We start from the raw sequence: 15,795 nt of genomic DNA, 5'->3' as shown, positions 1-15,795 counted from the left end.
ATGAGAAATTGAAGGAAACCGACGAGAAAATTTCAAACCCTTGAATTGGTTGATATCCTCAGCCAACGTCAGCATTCTAGAGAGAATATCCATACAGAAAATGAAGAGATAATGGGATAGAGGTCCCCTTGCCTTAAACCACAATTAGGAAAAAAATGTTCTGTAGTTTTCCTGTTGATGACGGCCTTGAGACTAACTGTCGGGATGCATTGTGAGACCATCCTAATCCAGTGACTAGAAAAACCATAAGCTTGTAAGACCTTAAGAAGAAAGAGCCAGTCCACTTTGTCATCATATGCTTTAGACATATCGATTTTAACTGCTGTGAAGTTAGAACCTTTCTTCGAGTTATTAAGACGCATAAGATTATGGCTTAAGAGGATATTATCCTCCATGTACCTCCCTGGAATGAAAGCATGTTGATTTTCAGAAATTAGGCCCGGGAGAACACCCTTTAACAGACTGTGTTGCACAAGCTGATTGGTTTAAATTGATTAGCCGTCTCTGGAACACTAACCTTTGGTATCAACACTAGTAAAGATTGGTTCCATTCTGTAAGCATGTTTCCAGTTCTCAGAAATTGATGGACACTGTCCACCACAAGCCCCCCTACCTCCTTCCAGTAAATTTGGAAGAAGTCAGGTGTGAACCCATTCGGGCCTGGAGACTTAGAGCAATGCATATTGAACATTTCTCTTTTGATATCCATATCTGTGAAGGGCCGGTCAAGCCATATCCGGTCCATCTCTCTCCTCTTCTTAAAATCTTTGTCTTATTCCCATGTTGCAATATTTGGAAAATGGAGCAAGTATGAAATACAATAAAGATGATAAACCAAACCCTAGAGCCCCACGTCATGCAAATAAATAAGGATGGTCATGCCATGAGATTTACCTAGTTAGTAATATAACAAACACTTTTTGTTCAAGAATATAAGGTTATCTAAACTTCTAGACTCGTTGTGAAACTTGCCAAAGGTCACTCAACGATTGAAAAACTACTAGTTAAAGTATGTTTTGAGACAAAAGTTTTGATGACATAAGTATAGACTCACTAGACTCCATCTCTACTATACCCTAAACTAAAGTTGTCTAGACAGTTTGTCGTTGATATCATTTTGTTATTCATTCTTTTTATTTTATTTATTTTTTATTTCTTTTTGCACAAATATAAGCATTAGCAAGTCTTATAATGTGTGTGATCAACCGCATAGTATAACTACATTTATTTATAAAAGTGTTTTAAACCTCAATTATTCATAAGGATAGGTTTATTTCGTCCATAAAAATAACCTCATTTTTTTTAATTATACGACTAACATCAATTATTATTATTATTATTATTATTATTATTATTATTATTATTATTTTATTTTATTTTATTTCATTTTATTTTATTTTATTTCATTTTATTTTATTATTATTATTATTATTTTTTTTAATAAAAAGTCACCTCATTTATTTATTTGAGTAATCACTCATATATCTTTTATTTTGAATATTGAAGGAATAACTCAACTTGTTAATAAAAGTAACCTCAATTTTCCATTATCCTCTCACAGTCACGCATCAAGGTAACTCCAATTAGTAATTGTTGTAACCACATTCCACGATTGAAAATTTTAATCAAAACATTGAGACAATCAATCTTTGTCAATTTTTTGCCTAAGCATACTTGGTTGAGATTGTAGGGTACTTTATGATTTTGAAGACAGAAGTTCCATTTGAGTCTCCCCATCAACATATACTACCTTCGTTTTATACTTTTTGCAATTTTGAAATATTTTATATCTCACAAATAATACCCTAAAGTTGCAAAAAATATGAAACGGAGATAGTAGTTGAGAGTAAGAGATCCCCACCTTTCTCTACTCTTAAGCATTGACTTGTATATCTGCGTTGATTGACTTGTAAGGGTGTAATTAGTAAATTTTTTCTCCTATAGAACAAAAATAGAGAAGTCAAATAAGACCTCGTATGTGTTTATATATATTTTGATTATGAAATTCCATTTGCATTAAAAACTTTATAAATTTCCAAATGAATAAAGAATAACATAAAGAAACAAAGGAAGTATACAATTGTTTCAAAAAAAAAAAAAAGAAAAAAAAAAGGGAAGTATACGATAAGCAGAATCCTAATTATATTTCAACGCTGATGATACTATATAGTCCATTTAATTTTTTTGCAGCATATGAATTTGAAAGTAATGCGAATTATAGCCAAATAATTCTCACCCCCAATCACTTAGAGATGAGAGGCTTCAACCTTAACATACTTACATACACTCAAGGTATAGTAACCGGTGAATCCCTAACTAACTGCACCAAATTCTAAACTTTGGTTAAATATATATACATACTCATGCAAAACATAATAAAAGTAGAGTAAAATTAGCCCTGAGTCTTAAGACTCCACGTGACATCATTATCTTGGGTCTTAAGACAAGACTCTTTGTTTGATCCCATTTTTCTTGAGAAATCTTAGCTAAGTCTCAAGTTGAGTGTTGAAAATTCAAGACTCAACTTAAGACTTAGTGTTGGGCCTACTTTTTTTTTTTTATTATTACTAAAGCAAGATTAGCCCTAAAATCTTAAAACTTAAAATGACATCATTTTTTGATAGGTCCCATTAAAAATGATGTCATTGTATTAGCTAAGACTCTTTTAATACTCACTCATATTTAGCACTTAAAATATAATAATATATGGTATGAGAAGTGTTAAGTGAGTTTAGGGCTAACGTGCTAAATATGAGTGAGTATTAAAAGAGTCTTAGCTAATACAATGACGTTATTTTTAATGGGACCTATTAAAAAGTGATGTCATTTTAAGTCTTAAGACTTTAGGGCTAATCTTGCTTACATTGATTGAGGTTTGATTAGCTTGAAAATAGAGCAAGAAGTAGATCTTCCCGCCCCCCAAAAAAAACAGCCTTCACCCAAAATCATGCAAGCATAAATAAACAGACAGAAGTTCAAATGTTAACAATCCCATGCTCATGATTAATTCACCCTTTTTCAAACACATCGAATCTCACTAAAAAAAACTAAAACAAATTAAAAATAAATAAAAACAAAAGCAAAAGTTAGTATTTTAATGGAAGCACAAAATATATACTCCCATTATATCCTCTCTTGAATTCCCCTTCACTTATTCACTTTATCTTTTTCATTCTTTCTTTTCTTTCTCCACTTTGCTTCTTGCTGATGTTTACTCATCACCTCCCTTTCTTTCCAACTCACAAAGAAGAAAGCTTACTTCACTAAACTTAACTTATTATTAGCTTATCTTAATTACTTTGATTCATTTTTATTAACATGGTTTTCTCTTCTCTTCCACTCTACCATCATCTTGATTCCTCGACTTGGCATCAGGTCTGTTTATTGCTTAAAACAATTCTTCATTGTTCGACTTTTTAACTTGTTTTTAGTATTGGATGAAAAAGAAAAAAAAAAATGAAAGCATCAATTTAAAGATGTATATTATTCCATATCTTTATTTTTATTCGAATATACGCAATTATATTATGTACTTATTATTGCTTCTTGTCTAAATTTATTTATTTCTTGGGTTGTTTTTCTTTTTTTGTTTTTGACAGCAATCCAATGACCAACATCATCATCAACAACAACAACTGATAATTTCTGCTCATCATGAGGTGGCTAATGGTGGAAGGCTTCCAGGAGAAGGAGGAGGAGGAGGTGTCGGTGGTGGGTCAGTGAGCTCGATCAAGCCTAACTCGATGGTTGATCGAGCTCGCCAGGCTCAGATTCCTCTTCCTGAACCAGGTCAGAAGTGCCCTCGTTGCGAGTCAACTAACACTAAGTTCTGTTACTTTAACAACTACAGCCTCTCCCAGCCTAGACACTTCTGTAAGACATGTAGGCGGTACTGGACTCGAGGCGGTGCCCTTAGGAATGTTCCGGTAGGTGGTGGGTCTCGCCGGACAACCAAACGAAGCAAAGGGAGGAGCAGTAGCAGTGGCGGTAGCAACAACAACGCTAGTAATGGATCGTCGAGATCTCCGATGATTAGTGGTGGTAGTACTACTTCAGGAGGATCTTCTTGTTCTACAAGTTTGTTTCTTACCCCTAATAATATGCCTCAGTTTCCGTTTTTGCCCTCGACTTTGCATCACCTAGGGAGCTCTAACCCTAATGGCATAGGGTTGAGTTTGTTGGGTGGTGGAGGGGCAGAAATGGAATTTCCATTTATGGGAAGTTTTGAAGGTTTAGGAAGAATCAATGGCATAATGCAACATATGCACCCTTTTGAGAACACCACTCCTGGGAGTGTTGAGCTCTTAGGTGGGAGGCTAATGCCTAACCACCAGACCGCCCTTCAATCGAAGCCACTAGATCCAGAGGTCCTTGATCGAGTGGCATCCGTTAAACTCGAGGATTCCCAAAGGTTAAACTTAGCACATAATAAGGATTTCGAGGTTGTTCAACCTAGTGAGCATCATCAACAATACAATTGGAACTCGAGTGTGTGGACTACTAGTGATCTTTCGGGTTACAATTCTCCATCTTCGACCAGCCATCTCTTGGGGTAGTTTTAAAATAAGTCCTAGAGCTATTAGTTACTATATTGTATTAATTAACCATCTACTTATCCAGATCCATTGAGGATTAAAAGATAGGGTTCGAATCTAGCTGGTTAGTTCTTCGTGATCGATCAACTTTGGGTTAGATTTCTTTTAATTAATTTGTTGTACTAAGAAAAAGTATATGTTTATAGGGTTAGTTATTAGTTAATTAGGTTCATTATCTACCATCTTTGTTATCATGACATGAAATGAGGCGGATTGTCATGATCTTTACTGAAACATTGGCCAAATTCTTGGCTTGAAATGTAGCTAATATCATCATATCATATATTGTACTTAATGAGTTGTACTGTGTTTCCAAATTTCACTATCTGAAGAAATCAATGACAATAGTTTTTCTAGATGTTTCTAACCATCATATATTTGCATCTTTTGTACTCTCTTAGTCGGAATTATTTGTCGCATTACCAGTAAAACTTACACTAGCTGTTAACGTGATTATTAATTCTAAACTGGTAGAGCATTACTTTTTTGTAATTATATTTTGTTTAATGGGTACTATGAATGAACCCTACTTCGTATTCATTCACATAATCACATTTACACAATTTTAATGATTGAATAACCTATTGTAGTATGATGAATTATGACTACACGAACGCTGCAACATTATTAAAATTATGCTCTATGATAACAAGAAGTACACTGTGATCTGTTTCATATAGAGGTAGACAGGTAGTAATGATCATATTGCTATAATGTTTAGATGGATGAACGTATTAGGCAAATGTTTAGTGTCCTATATATACAATCTTGTTTTGTTTTCTGTTATCCATAGACATGAAGGCTTTAGAACAAAATTGTGTACCCTTTGATTTGATCCTTTTTGTTCTTTCACGTAACAATCTTCATTAGACAAAAAATGTCAAAGTGAGAAGAACAAAAAGGATATAAAAGAGTATATGATACCAAACTATTGTCTAATATAATCATAACTTTATATGTACAAAGTATCACTCCTATTGCAAATAATTACATTATCTTAATTTATATATTTCTTAACGCAATTTATGAAGCTCTATTATTGAAAATATATATATTGAGACAAACTCAATAATATTTTACATAGCAATTTTTGTTTGTATATATTAAAAAAAAATATATAATATGATCAAAGTAACACAATATATTGTGGAACCAAGAATACTACTCGTAGCCTGACGAACAGTACCTAGAAAACTTTCAATTACAAAGCATCTTACATTAAACACTCCTTTTTTTCCTTTAGGCGGAGCCTCAACATGAAATATGGTCCCATGCAAAATAACTAAATCCATTTTAAATATTTTTTTAACAATAATCTTGGAAATTAGATTTATACTAGCTTTTGAAAAATTAATTTATAACATGACGATGTGTGAAAAGAGAAAAGAAATTTAGTTTTATATGCAAAATTGATTTGCCTGAAAAGATTAACAAAACGTACAACTTTGAAGGGGTCTTTGTCCCTTTGAATGACATTCATCTCGTCGTGTATAATTATGTACTAATTGTTTTTACTAACAGGATGCAATCTTCTAAAAAAAATATTTTCTTAAATCATTATACTTGGAACTTTGAAGTGACTAGAGCATCACCTTGCCATAATAATTTTATTTTATTTTTATTTATTATTATTTTTTTTATTTTTTTTTATTTTTATGAATATACCATAGATTATTTGATTGATTAGGCTAGTGCGATCCCTTCCCCTTACAGACATAAGTTTAAGGTTATAATCAAGGTTTATTAGATCCAATAAGGTATAAAGATATAAACATGCGGTGAAATCAGGTTGACCAAGTTTGATTTGATAAGTTTAGATGAAAAAACACACCATAAACAAGTATTGCGGTTGTTTGAAAATCTACATAAACTTTTGTATAAACATAACTTATTTCGACTTTTTTTTTTTTGAAATATATGAAAATGAGATAAATTAAACAAAACTGTATGATTGAAATTACACTCATCTAAAATGCATAACTGCATATATAGTATGTAATTTATAAAAATGATATATATTATTTATTTATTTATTTATTTATTTATTTGACAATAGCATAAAGAAAGGAAGACTAAGAAACAAATGAACTTAAAAACATCAAAAGTAGCAGAATTAGAGAAACTATTTAAAGTAACCTGACACTGGTTAGCTATACGATGAGAGAGCTGAACTTCTGCTCTGTCAACCTTGAGAAAGATGCAATGCTGAAAGGTGCTTCCAATTTTGATAATCTCCTTTCAAGTCCAGAAAAGGTGAATATCCGAGGGTCCCTTTTTTGTAAGAGACATGACAAGTAAGGCAGAGCCAGTTAAGATTTTTATCGACCTATAATCATTATCACGGGTCCATCTTAAAGCATAAAGGCAAGCCCAAACTTTAGTTTGCAAAGCTGAGGCCGCAATTCCAGAAAAGCCACCAGACTCTCTTTCCCCATAGTTACGCAGCTCTATCGTCCACCCTACCCCGTAGTGTTTACTAGTCTTATGCCACGAACCATCAACTCGAATAGTACAGAGAGCTAAAGTGTCATTGAAGAGTAGGACATGATTCATTTGCCCTAAAGAAGCTTGCAAAAATCCCGGAGGGGGAATGTTAGAGGAATATGTAGTAGATATTGATCCCTGTAATCCACTATCCGACTTAGTGAAATCGCGTAATAGGAGAAACGCCTCCTTAAGGTTACCAAAATAACATCTTAAATACCCATTTTCTCCTTGAAAAACACGTTTATTCCTTGTGACCCATATAGTCCACAAAGTAGCCACAAAAGCCTGAATACGATTACTTCAAGTTCCATCCTGACTATAAAAAAGCAAAATATGTCTACGGACCCAATCCTGAAGAGAAGTGGAGCCCGTTGGTTTTTTGCAGTTCGGTATCTGGCAGTTGTCCTAATCCTGACTATAAAATTAGAAGAACGCCTCTGCCCTCCTATTTACAAACCATGTAAATTCCTCCTTTATCATCACTAAGCGGGAATTTTCATATGACCAATGACAACTTTGACAAGTATGAATATTCCTAGATTGCAAAACTGTATTCTTCTAATTCTATTTGCACAAAACCAAACAAAAGTATTCAAAGAAATGCAAAAAGAAGTCATAAGAGTATCTAAGAATGTTAGATTGAGATGCATTTGCTACAATTTTACTATTGCTTTTCCTGTCCAAAGTAGTCAGCAACATCCCTTTTAGACCGTCTAAGCTACAACTATGTTACCTTTCTTTTTTTTGGGAGGGGGGTATTTCGTTATTCTTCAAATAAATAAATAAAAATATAAATCTGTTAAATAAATATATGACTAAAAATGATCAATTTATTGAAATAAGGGCCATGAAAGATGTTTCATTTAACAGAATTTCCATCAACAAATAATGAAAAAAAATCAAGTCCTAAAGTTAGATTCAATTCATTGATATTAGCACCTCTTGTTGTTGTGCACTTTACCCTCGTGGAACTGAAAATTCCAATTCTGACAAAAGGCCCAAACACCAAGGAGATTGTTCGTTGGATTTAATTCTTCCAAGAAAACCGTTTCTTTGGATTTTTGAGATTATGAACTTCCCTTGTGCCTATGATTTCATGATAATATAATTATGAAGAGTATGTTCTAATAATCATTGCGTACAATGTAATTTAATTATCATTGTGTATAATGTACATTGTACAAGTGTTGTAATTTCGACTCTACTTGTTATTTTCATTTTAAATCGAGCTAAGAAAGGTATAGTCCATCTAGGCGCATAGCATCTATATTTTTTCTTTGCAAATAAGAGGGTAAAATAGTCATTTAATATTTAATTATAATGGTACTTTTTATGATTAGAGTGGTACTTTTTGTGTACTATAATGTATGTATATTATACCATTAGATTATAGATTGTCTTAGTAGTACTATTATATTTCACAGTGGTATAATATTTGATGTACAATTGCATACTTATTTGTACTATTAGAATAATATTTATACCACTACAACATTTAATGGTACTATTTACCTATTTGATGGGACTTTATACTCATATTAATATTTACAACTTAGGCATCTTATTTGTTTTAAAACAAATAGGTGTTATGCGCCAAGAGTTATTCAGAAGAGTATATCATATTGAGAGAAAAATAATTAAGATAATAAAGATTCTGATTTTACACTAAAAAATGCTATTTTTTTAGAAATGAAAAAAAAAACGAAAAAAAGAGAGAGAGACTTGTTTCAAAATTTGGAATCATGCATAAAGAAATTCAGTTGGAGAAAAATTGTACTACCTCCGTTAAATATTAGTTGTAACTTTGGAGTATTATTTGTGAGATATAAAATATTCCAAAGTTGGAACTAATATTTAACGGAGGTAGTAAAAAAAAAGAGAAAAAGAAAAGAACAAGGGTTTAATTTTGAGATTTTTTGTCCAAAACTACATTTTAAATCCAAAGTACTCGGTAATACTTTTGCATACAACTCTTGTTTGGGGTAAAAATTACCCCAGCCACGTGGCCCAATGGCTGAGCGACATGTGACACCTTGCCATTGGTCAGCAGGGCTCCAATCCCCTGCTGACACGTGTCCTAGGAACCCTAAATGGGGAACCAATGCTCCCCACTATAAATAGTGGGAGAATCTTCATTAATGGGGCATTGAATACAATCATAAATACACTTACACCAAAACCGAGCAATCTTAATTGCGGAATTCTCCCATTACGCGAGAAGTAATTTAACGCTTTACGCACTTTCTTCCTCCCGTACATCACTGACTTGATCGCCGGAGGCGGAGCTCCACCCAACCAGAGTCTTCGTGGTTTTGCAGGTACAGGCGGTTGAAGGGCATTCTTGGAATTGTAACTCTCCTGCAGGACACTTCAGAAAACCCCAAAACATTTGGCGCCGTCTGTGGGGAGAGTACTTCTGAGATGGCTTCTAACCCTGTACCACCGGATCAGGACAAGCGGCCATCGGCCGAGCCTGAGGTCCAGACGGACCATGAAAGCGGTGATGAGTATGGACTCGACACCTATGTGGCCCCAGACGGGTCCTTCAGAACAAAGCACACCCGTTCCAGGGATAAGAAGGAACGGGTAAACATCCAAGCTGCTCCAAGCAACCCAGCCGGCAACCCGGTTGGAGCTGCACAGGCGGCAAAGGGCTCTGCTCCCGTCACAAGGAACAAACTCATGACTTTCATGAACAGTTTCAAAGGCGAAATCCAGAGCCTTATTCGGTCAGCTACTCCCAAGAAGAGTCAGCCGGCCAAGAAGCCTTCTAACAAGAAGGCAATCAAAGACCGGGTCCCTACCCCTCATCCAAAGCCAAAGGAGGGGGAGGGCCTCCGGTTCGATCAAAACCGGCTCCGCTTCCCGCAAGCGGAACCCAGAAAACCCATCCGGCACTTGCAGCCGGATGGTTCAAAAAAGATATTCTCTGACGCCCGGACGTTTCTCCAAGAAAAGAAAAGTCTGGCGTCTGCGTCGGCTTCAACGTCGACCTTTCCAGACAGTTTCCGTGACACCTCTAACAGGCGTACGGGAACGAGTCTAGGGAGTCAGACGGGCGAACCATCCGCCCGGTCTGGACCCCAAGTGATCCATCCTGGTCTATTTGGTTCGCCGAATGGGCTGGGTGGATCCTCTTTTACCCAAATGGGTCCGTTTGGAAGAAATGTGCAGCAGCCGTTCCAACTCATGGATTGGCAGCAGCGCCTGCTGAATTTGGGAGAACAACCCTCGGCGTTCTCCCCTGAGATAACCCTGGCGGCACAGCCGGCTAAGATCAAAAACGTGTTGGTAGGGGCCTATGATGGTACCTCCAACCCAGAAGATCATTTAATGGCTTATTCCAACCTCATGTACCTACAGGGGTTGGATGATGCCGTCTGGTGCCGATGCTTCCCGGCTACCCTGAAGGGCATTGCCCAACGGTGGTTCGGTAACTTACCAGCCGGCTGCATCAACAGCTTCAAGACCTTGGCGTACTTGTTTACGTCAAACTTCTCAATTAACATCCCGGCTAAAAAGACAAGCCTCGATCTGGGGGCAATACAGCAGGGTGACAGAGAAGGGCTCCGGTCGTATGTCAGCCGGTTCAATCTGATGAGAATTCAGATTCAAGGGCTGTCTGATGAAGTTGCTTACACAGACTTTTTTAAGGGTCTGAAGGACGGGTCAACCTTCAAGTTTGACCTCGTCCGGAAAAGGGTAGCCACCCTCCAAGAGGCGTTAATGGAAGCTGAAGCCTACATACAGGGGACGGAGCTTTGTGCTGTAAAGCAGCCGTCGGATTTCAAAAAATCCGACAGAAGAGACAGCCGGCAACAACAACAACAGCCAGCTAAAAAGGAAGAAAAGACGAGAAAGGAGGTCTGGGCGGCTGACCGGTCTGGTCAGCCGGCTCAGAAGCTCAGACGGAAATCTGAACCGTACGTTCCCAAGTACGAGTTCACAAAGGACTGCTCCTCCATCCTCATGGAGATCAAGGACTGGATGTCTCTCGACAAGCCGGCTGTTATGAAAAGCCCCGTAGGCAGCCGGGACAAACGCAAATACTGCCAGTATTATGAGGATGTTGGCCATGACACTAATGGTTGCTATAGCCTCAGGCGGCTATTAGACCGTCTGGCTGATGAAGGGGCTCTAAAGTCTTATCTGCCCAAAGCCAAGGGCAACACCCTGGCTAAGAAAGGGCAGGCGGCAAAAGCTGTTCTTGCCAATTCAGAAACGGATGAAGAGACAATCTTCACAATCGCAGGCGGCTTTTCCGGTGGGGGTCCCACTATCTGGGGCACCAAAGATAACATCAGGAAGCTGGTTAACTCAGTTGAGGAGACCTAGGCGTCGAAAGACATATTTCCTGAGGTCCTTATTTCTGAAAAGGACCGGGGCAAGGTCAGACGGCCTCACGATGACCCTATAGTCATCGAATGCAAGTTTGCCAATCAGAGAGTTGGTCGGATCTTAATAGATACCGGGAGCTCGTCTGACCTAATCAGTTATCAGTGCTTGACCAAGCTCAAGTACAAATCCAGTAGCATGCACCAGGCACCCCACCCGCTTGTTGGTTTTGGGGGAGGTGTAGTGCATCCGGTAGGGAGCATAGATCTTCCCATCCGGCTAGGTGAAAAGGGGGAAGGACGCCACATGGTGATTAAATTCCTGGTTGTAGAAGAGCTTGTCGCCTACAACATGATTGGCCGTCTGACCCTCAATGAGTCCAAGGCTGTCATCGTTCCTTCTCTCATGCTTGTCAAATTTGAAAAGGACGATGGTACAGTCGGTTCCCTTAAGGGGGACCAGAGAACGGCTAGGGAGTGCTATCTCTCTGACGTCAGAACTACTATGGGGACAGCCGAAGACGGCAATCCCATAGACCTTGATAACTGCGATACAGCAGTCCCGGCTCCAAGGGCAGCCGGTAAGAAAAGAAAGGCGGACCAGACGGATCCCGTCAAGAAAGAAAAATAGCAATCACTATCCAGGGAAAGGTCAGATGATCAACGACCTCAACCGGCTGGTGACTGCATTGATGTTGTCCTCGACGACAGCCGTCCTGACAGAACTGTCAAGGTTGGGACGGTTGCTTATGAGCGGTTGGGAGCAGACCTGCTCCAACTTCTAAGAGAATTCAAAGACATCTTTGCCTTTGAAGTGGAAGAGATGCCAGGCGTCAGCCCGGATTTGGCTGTCTACAAGCTTGCCGTGGATCCTAAAAATAAGTCGGTCAGGCAGAAGAAGAAGGATCACGGTGAAGAGAGATCTCAGGCGGCATCGGCTGAGGTCAAAAAATTGTTAGATGCTGGGTTCATCCGGCAATGCTACTACCCGGATTGGGTAGCAAACGTTGTCCTCGTGAAAAAGCCGAATGGTACCTGGCGGATGTGTGTAGACTACACAGATCTAAACAGAGCATGCCCAAAGGACAGTTACCCGCTTCCAAAGATCGACAATCTGGCCGACTCTACAGCCGGTGATGCTCTGATGAGTTTCATGGATGCCTACTCAGGTTTCCACCAGATACCCCTATGGAAAAAAGATCAAGAGAAGACGGCCTTCGTCACTGATCAGGGGTTATTTTGTTACAAGGTGATGCCGTTTGGGTTGAAAAATGCACCGGCTACATTCCAGCGCATGATAAACACCGTTTTCATCAATCAGATTGGCAGGAATGTAGAGGCGTATATTGATGACATGATTGTCAAATCCAAGCTTCAGACGGATCACCTACTTGACCTCCGAGAAACATTCACCACACTCAGGCAGCACCGGGTCATGCTTAACCCAAAGAAGTGTGTATTTGGTGTTGAGTCTGGGAAGTTTCTCGGATTTTTGATCGACCAAAGGGGCATAGAGGCTAATCCGGAAAAAGTGCAGGCGGTCATTGACATGCGGTCTCCCCGCACTGTAAAAGAAGCCCAGAAATTGACTGGTTGCTTGGCGGCGTTGGGAAGATTTCTCAGCCGGTCAGGTGACAAGTGCCTCTATTTCTTCCAGGCCATCCAGAAGAAGTCCAGATTTGAGTGGGGTGAAGAGGCGGAAATTGCATTCCAAAAGCTAAAGCAACATCTGCATTCGTTGCCAAGGCTAGTGAGCCCCCTGCCCCGGGAGGTCCTCTATATTTACCTCGCCGTCTCTGATCATGCCCTTAGTGCCGTTCTCCTCACTGAGAGAGACGGTAATCAGCTCTCGGTGTATTTCATCAGCCATGTTCTTAAGAATGCTGAACTCCGGTACCCCATGATCGAAAAATTTGGGTTGGCCCTGTTCGTCGCAGTCAAACGGTTGAAGCCCTACTTTTTGGCTCACCCGGTGATTGTGTATACAGACCAGCCGCTCAAGCGCCTAATGACCACCATCAAGTCATCCGATAGAATGATCAAGTGGGTTGTTGAAATACATAGCCTCGAGATAACTTTCGAACCCAGGCGGGTAGCGAAAGGTCAGGCGTTTGCCGACTTCATTGTCGAGATGACTAGGCTGGTGCAACCGGAAAATCTTGATCAGGTTTGGAAGTTATTCGTAGACGGTAGTTCTACGGTGAATGGCTGTGGTGCAGGCGTCATATGTCATTCTCCGGAATGGGATAAGTTTGAGTATGCACTACGGTTCCAGTTCCAAGCCTCTAATAATGAGGCGGAGTATGAAGCCCTGCTAGCCGGTATACGCATGTGTAAGGCAGCAGGGGCAACAAAGATCGCCGCCTGCTCAGACTCTCAATTGATTGTTAGCCAGTACAATGGTGACTACGAGGCCACCCATCCAGCTATGATCAAATATCTGCAGGCGGTCAGAGAAGAGGTCGTGCCACTTGATGAATTTCATCTAAGTCAGGTGCCCCGGTCAGAGAATAATCAGGCGGATGCTCTTTCCAAATTGGCGTCATCCGCCTTCTGCGATGCACCTAGAACGGTTTTTTGGGAAGTCATTGAGAAGAGAAGCATTGATCATGACCCCATAGGTATCCTGGACCGAAGTGCCACCTGGATGGACACCATCCGGGCTTACTTGGCAGACGGTACTTTACCGGATGACCCTTTGGAAGCAATGGCGCTCAAGAAGCGTGCTCTGAGCTTCGTCATGCATCATGGAGAACTTCTCCGGAAGGGTTATCTGCAGCCGTTTCTAAAGTGTGTAACCCCTGAAAGGGGAAGAGAGGTTCTAGAGGATCTGCACGGGGGTTTTTGTGCCTCACACATTGGCGGAAGATCCTTGGCAAGAAGAACCAGACGGCAGGGTTACTTTTGGCCTACTCTTGAGACAGACGCCATGAATTTGGTGAAACGGTGTGATAAATGCCAAAAGTTCGCTCGGCTGATACATCGACCGACAACTGACTTGACAGCCATCCATAGTCCGGTCCCGTTTGCAAAATGGGGCATGGATATTTTGGGTCCATATACGCCTGCATCAGGCGGTCGCCGATATATTATGGTGGCAGTAGATTACTTCACCAAGTGGGTTGAAGCAGAGGCGGTCAAGGGCATAAAAACAAAGGACGTGATCTCCTTCATTTGGAGAAATGTCATCACCCGGTTTGGGGTTCCAATGTCTATGGTCTTTGATAATGGACCTCAATTCGAAACGCCTTTCCTCAAGAGCTGGCTGGGAGACCAAGGAATCTCCCATTGTTTTGCATATGTTGGCCGTCCTCAGGCAAACGGGCAAGTTGAGGCCTTCAATAAGTTGATCTCAGATGGTATAAAAAAGAAGGTGGAAAGAGCCGGTGGACTATGGGCAGAGGAACTACCTCATGTCCTTTGGGCCATTAGGACCACCGAAAAAGGGGCAACCGGTGAAACCCCATTTCTTATGATATACGGCACTGAGGCGGTGCTCCCCATTGAACATTATGAGCCAACGCTTTGCATCATGCTATATGATGAGGCGGCCAACTGGGAAGCCATGCGGCTTGCACTAGATGCCCTCCCAGAGCGAAGGGGCAACGCAGCCTTGCGTCATGAGATTTACCGCCTGAGAATGACAAGAGCCTACAACAAGCGGGTTCACAAACGACCCCTGAAAGTAGGAGATTTTGTGCTTCGCAAAATGGAAGCAACCGGTAGGGCCAATGAACAAGGAAAACTGACTCCAAATTGGGAGGGACTCTACCGGGTATTCGAAGAAGTACGAGACGGCACATACCGCCTGGAAGCCCCAGACGGTAGAAAGCTACCTAGAACCTTGGAATGTAGATAATCTCAAAAAGTACTACTTCTGGAGATTGTATAGTTTCTGTATACTTCTGTATAATTAATGAGAAAGATTTACTACATGTAGTGTTTACATGCGCCATGTCTTGTGCTTAACACAAGCGGCCCCCTTTACCTATTTCCCATGCGCCTTGTCTTGTGCCCAACACAAGCGGGCCCGGAAATTTAATGAACCAGCCGGTGACGCCCATTCGGGTGAATTCATCGAAGAGAACATCTCCCATTTGGGTGGAAAATTGTTCTAGTGATCAAAAAATCAGGCGGTCCTAACCGCCTGAATGATCCATGACCAAAGAATTGTGGGTTAGCATTCCCAAACATGCAACCGACCCCCTCTTTGGATCGAGTACCATTTAAGGCTGATCTCAAAACAGACAGCCGGTACCTAATGTCCCGCCTAATCAACTAAGAGAAGGCAGACAAACATTTGGGTTAGGCCAATAATCTATGAAGGGTGTTCTTGCAAAAGCCCAACCGGCAAATTGACACCTAAATCCTTTGAAAGG

General features: G+C 40.0%; 1 protein-coding gene across 1 annotated transcript; it reads left to right on the top strand.

The window, feature by feature from the left end:
* The first annotated feature begins 3,076 nt into the window (after positions 1–3,076).
* Positions 3,077–4,953, top strand: LOC110735123 (dof zinc finger protein DOF2.4-like). Its single transcript, XM_021915278.1, has 2 exons — positions 3,077–3,375; positions 3,600–4,953. The coding sequence occupies exons 1-2, from the start codon at positions 3,319–3,321 to the stop codon at positions 4,554–4,556; spliced, it is 1,014 nt and encodes a 337-aa protein (XP_021770970.1). The 5' UTR covers positions 3,077–3,318; the 3' UTR covers positions 4,557–4,953.
* Positions 4,954–15,795: the final 10,842 nt, after the last annotated feature.

The sequence above is a fragment of the Chenopodium quinoa genome, unplaced genomic scaffold, assembly GCF_001683475.1.
Source record: "Chenopodium quinoa cultivar QQ74 unplaced genomic scaffold, ASM168347v1, whole genome shotgun sequence".
In the NCBI taxonomy this organism is placed as follows: Eukaryota; Viridiplantae; Streptophyta; class Magnoliopsida; order Caryophyllales; family Amaranthaceae; genus Chenopodium; species Chenopodium quinoa.
This window is presented reverse-complemented; position numbering and strand designations above follow the sequence as displayed.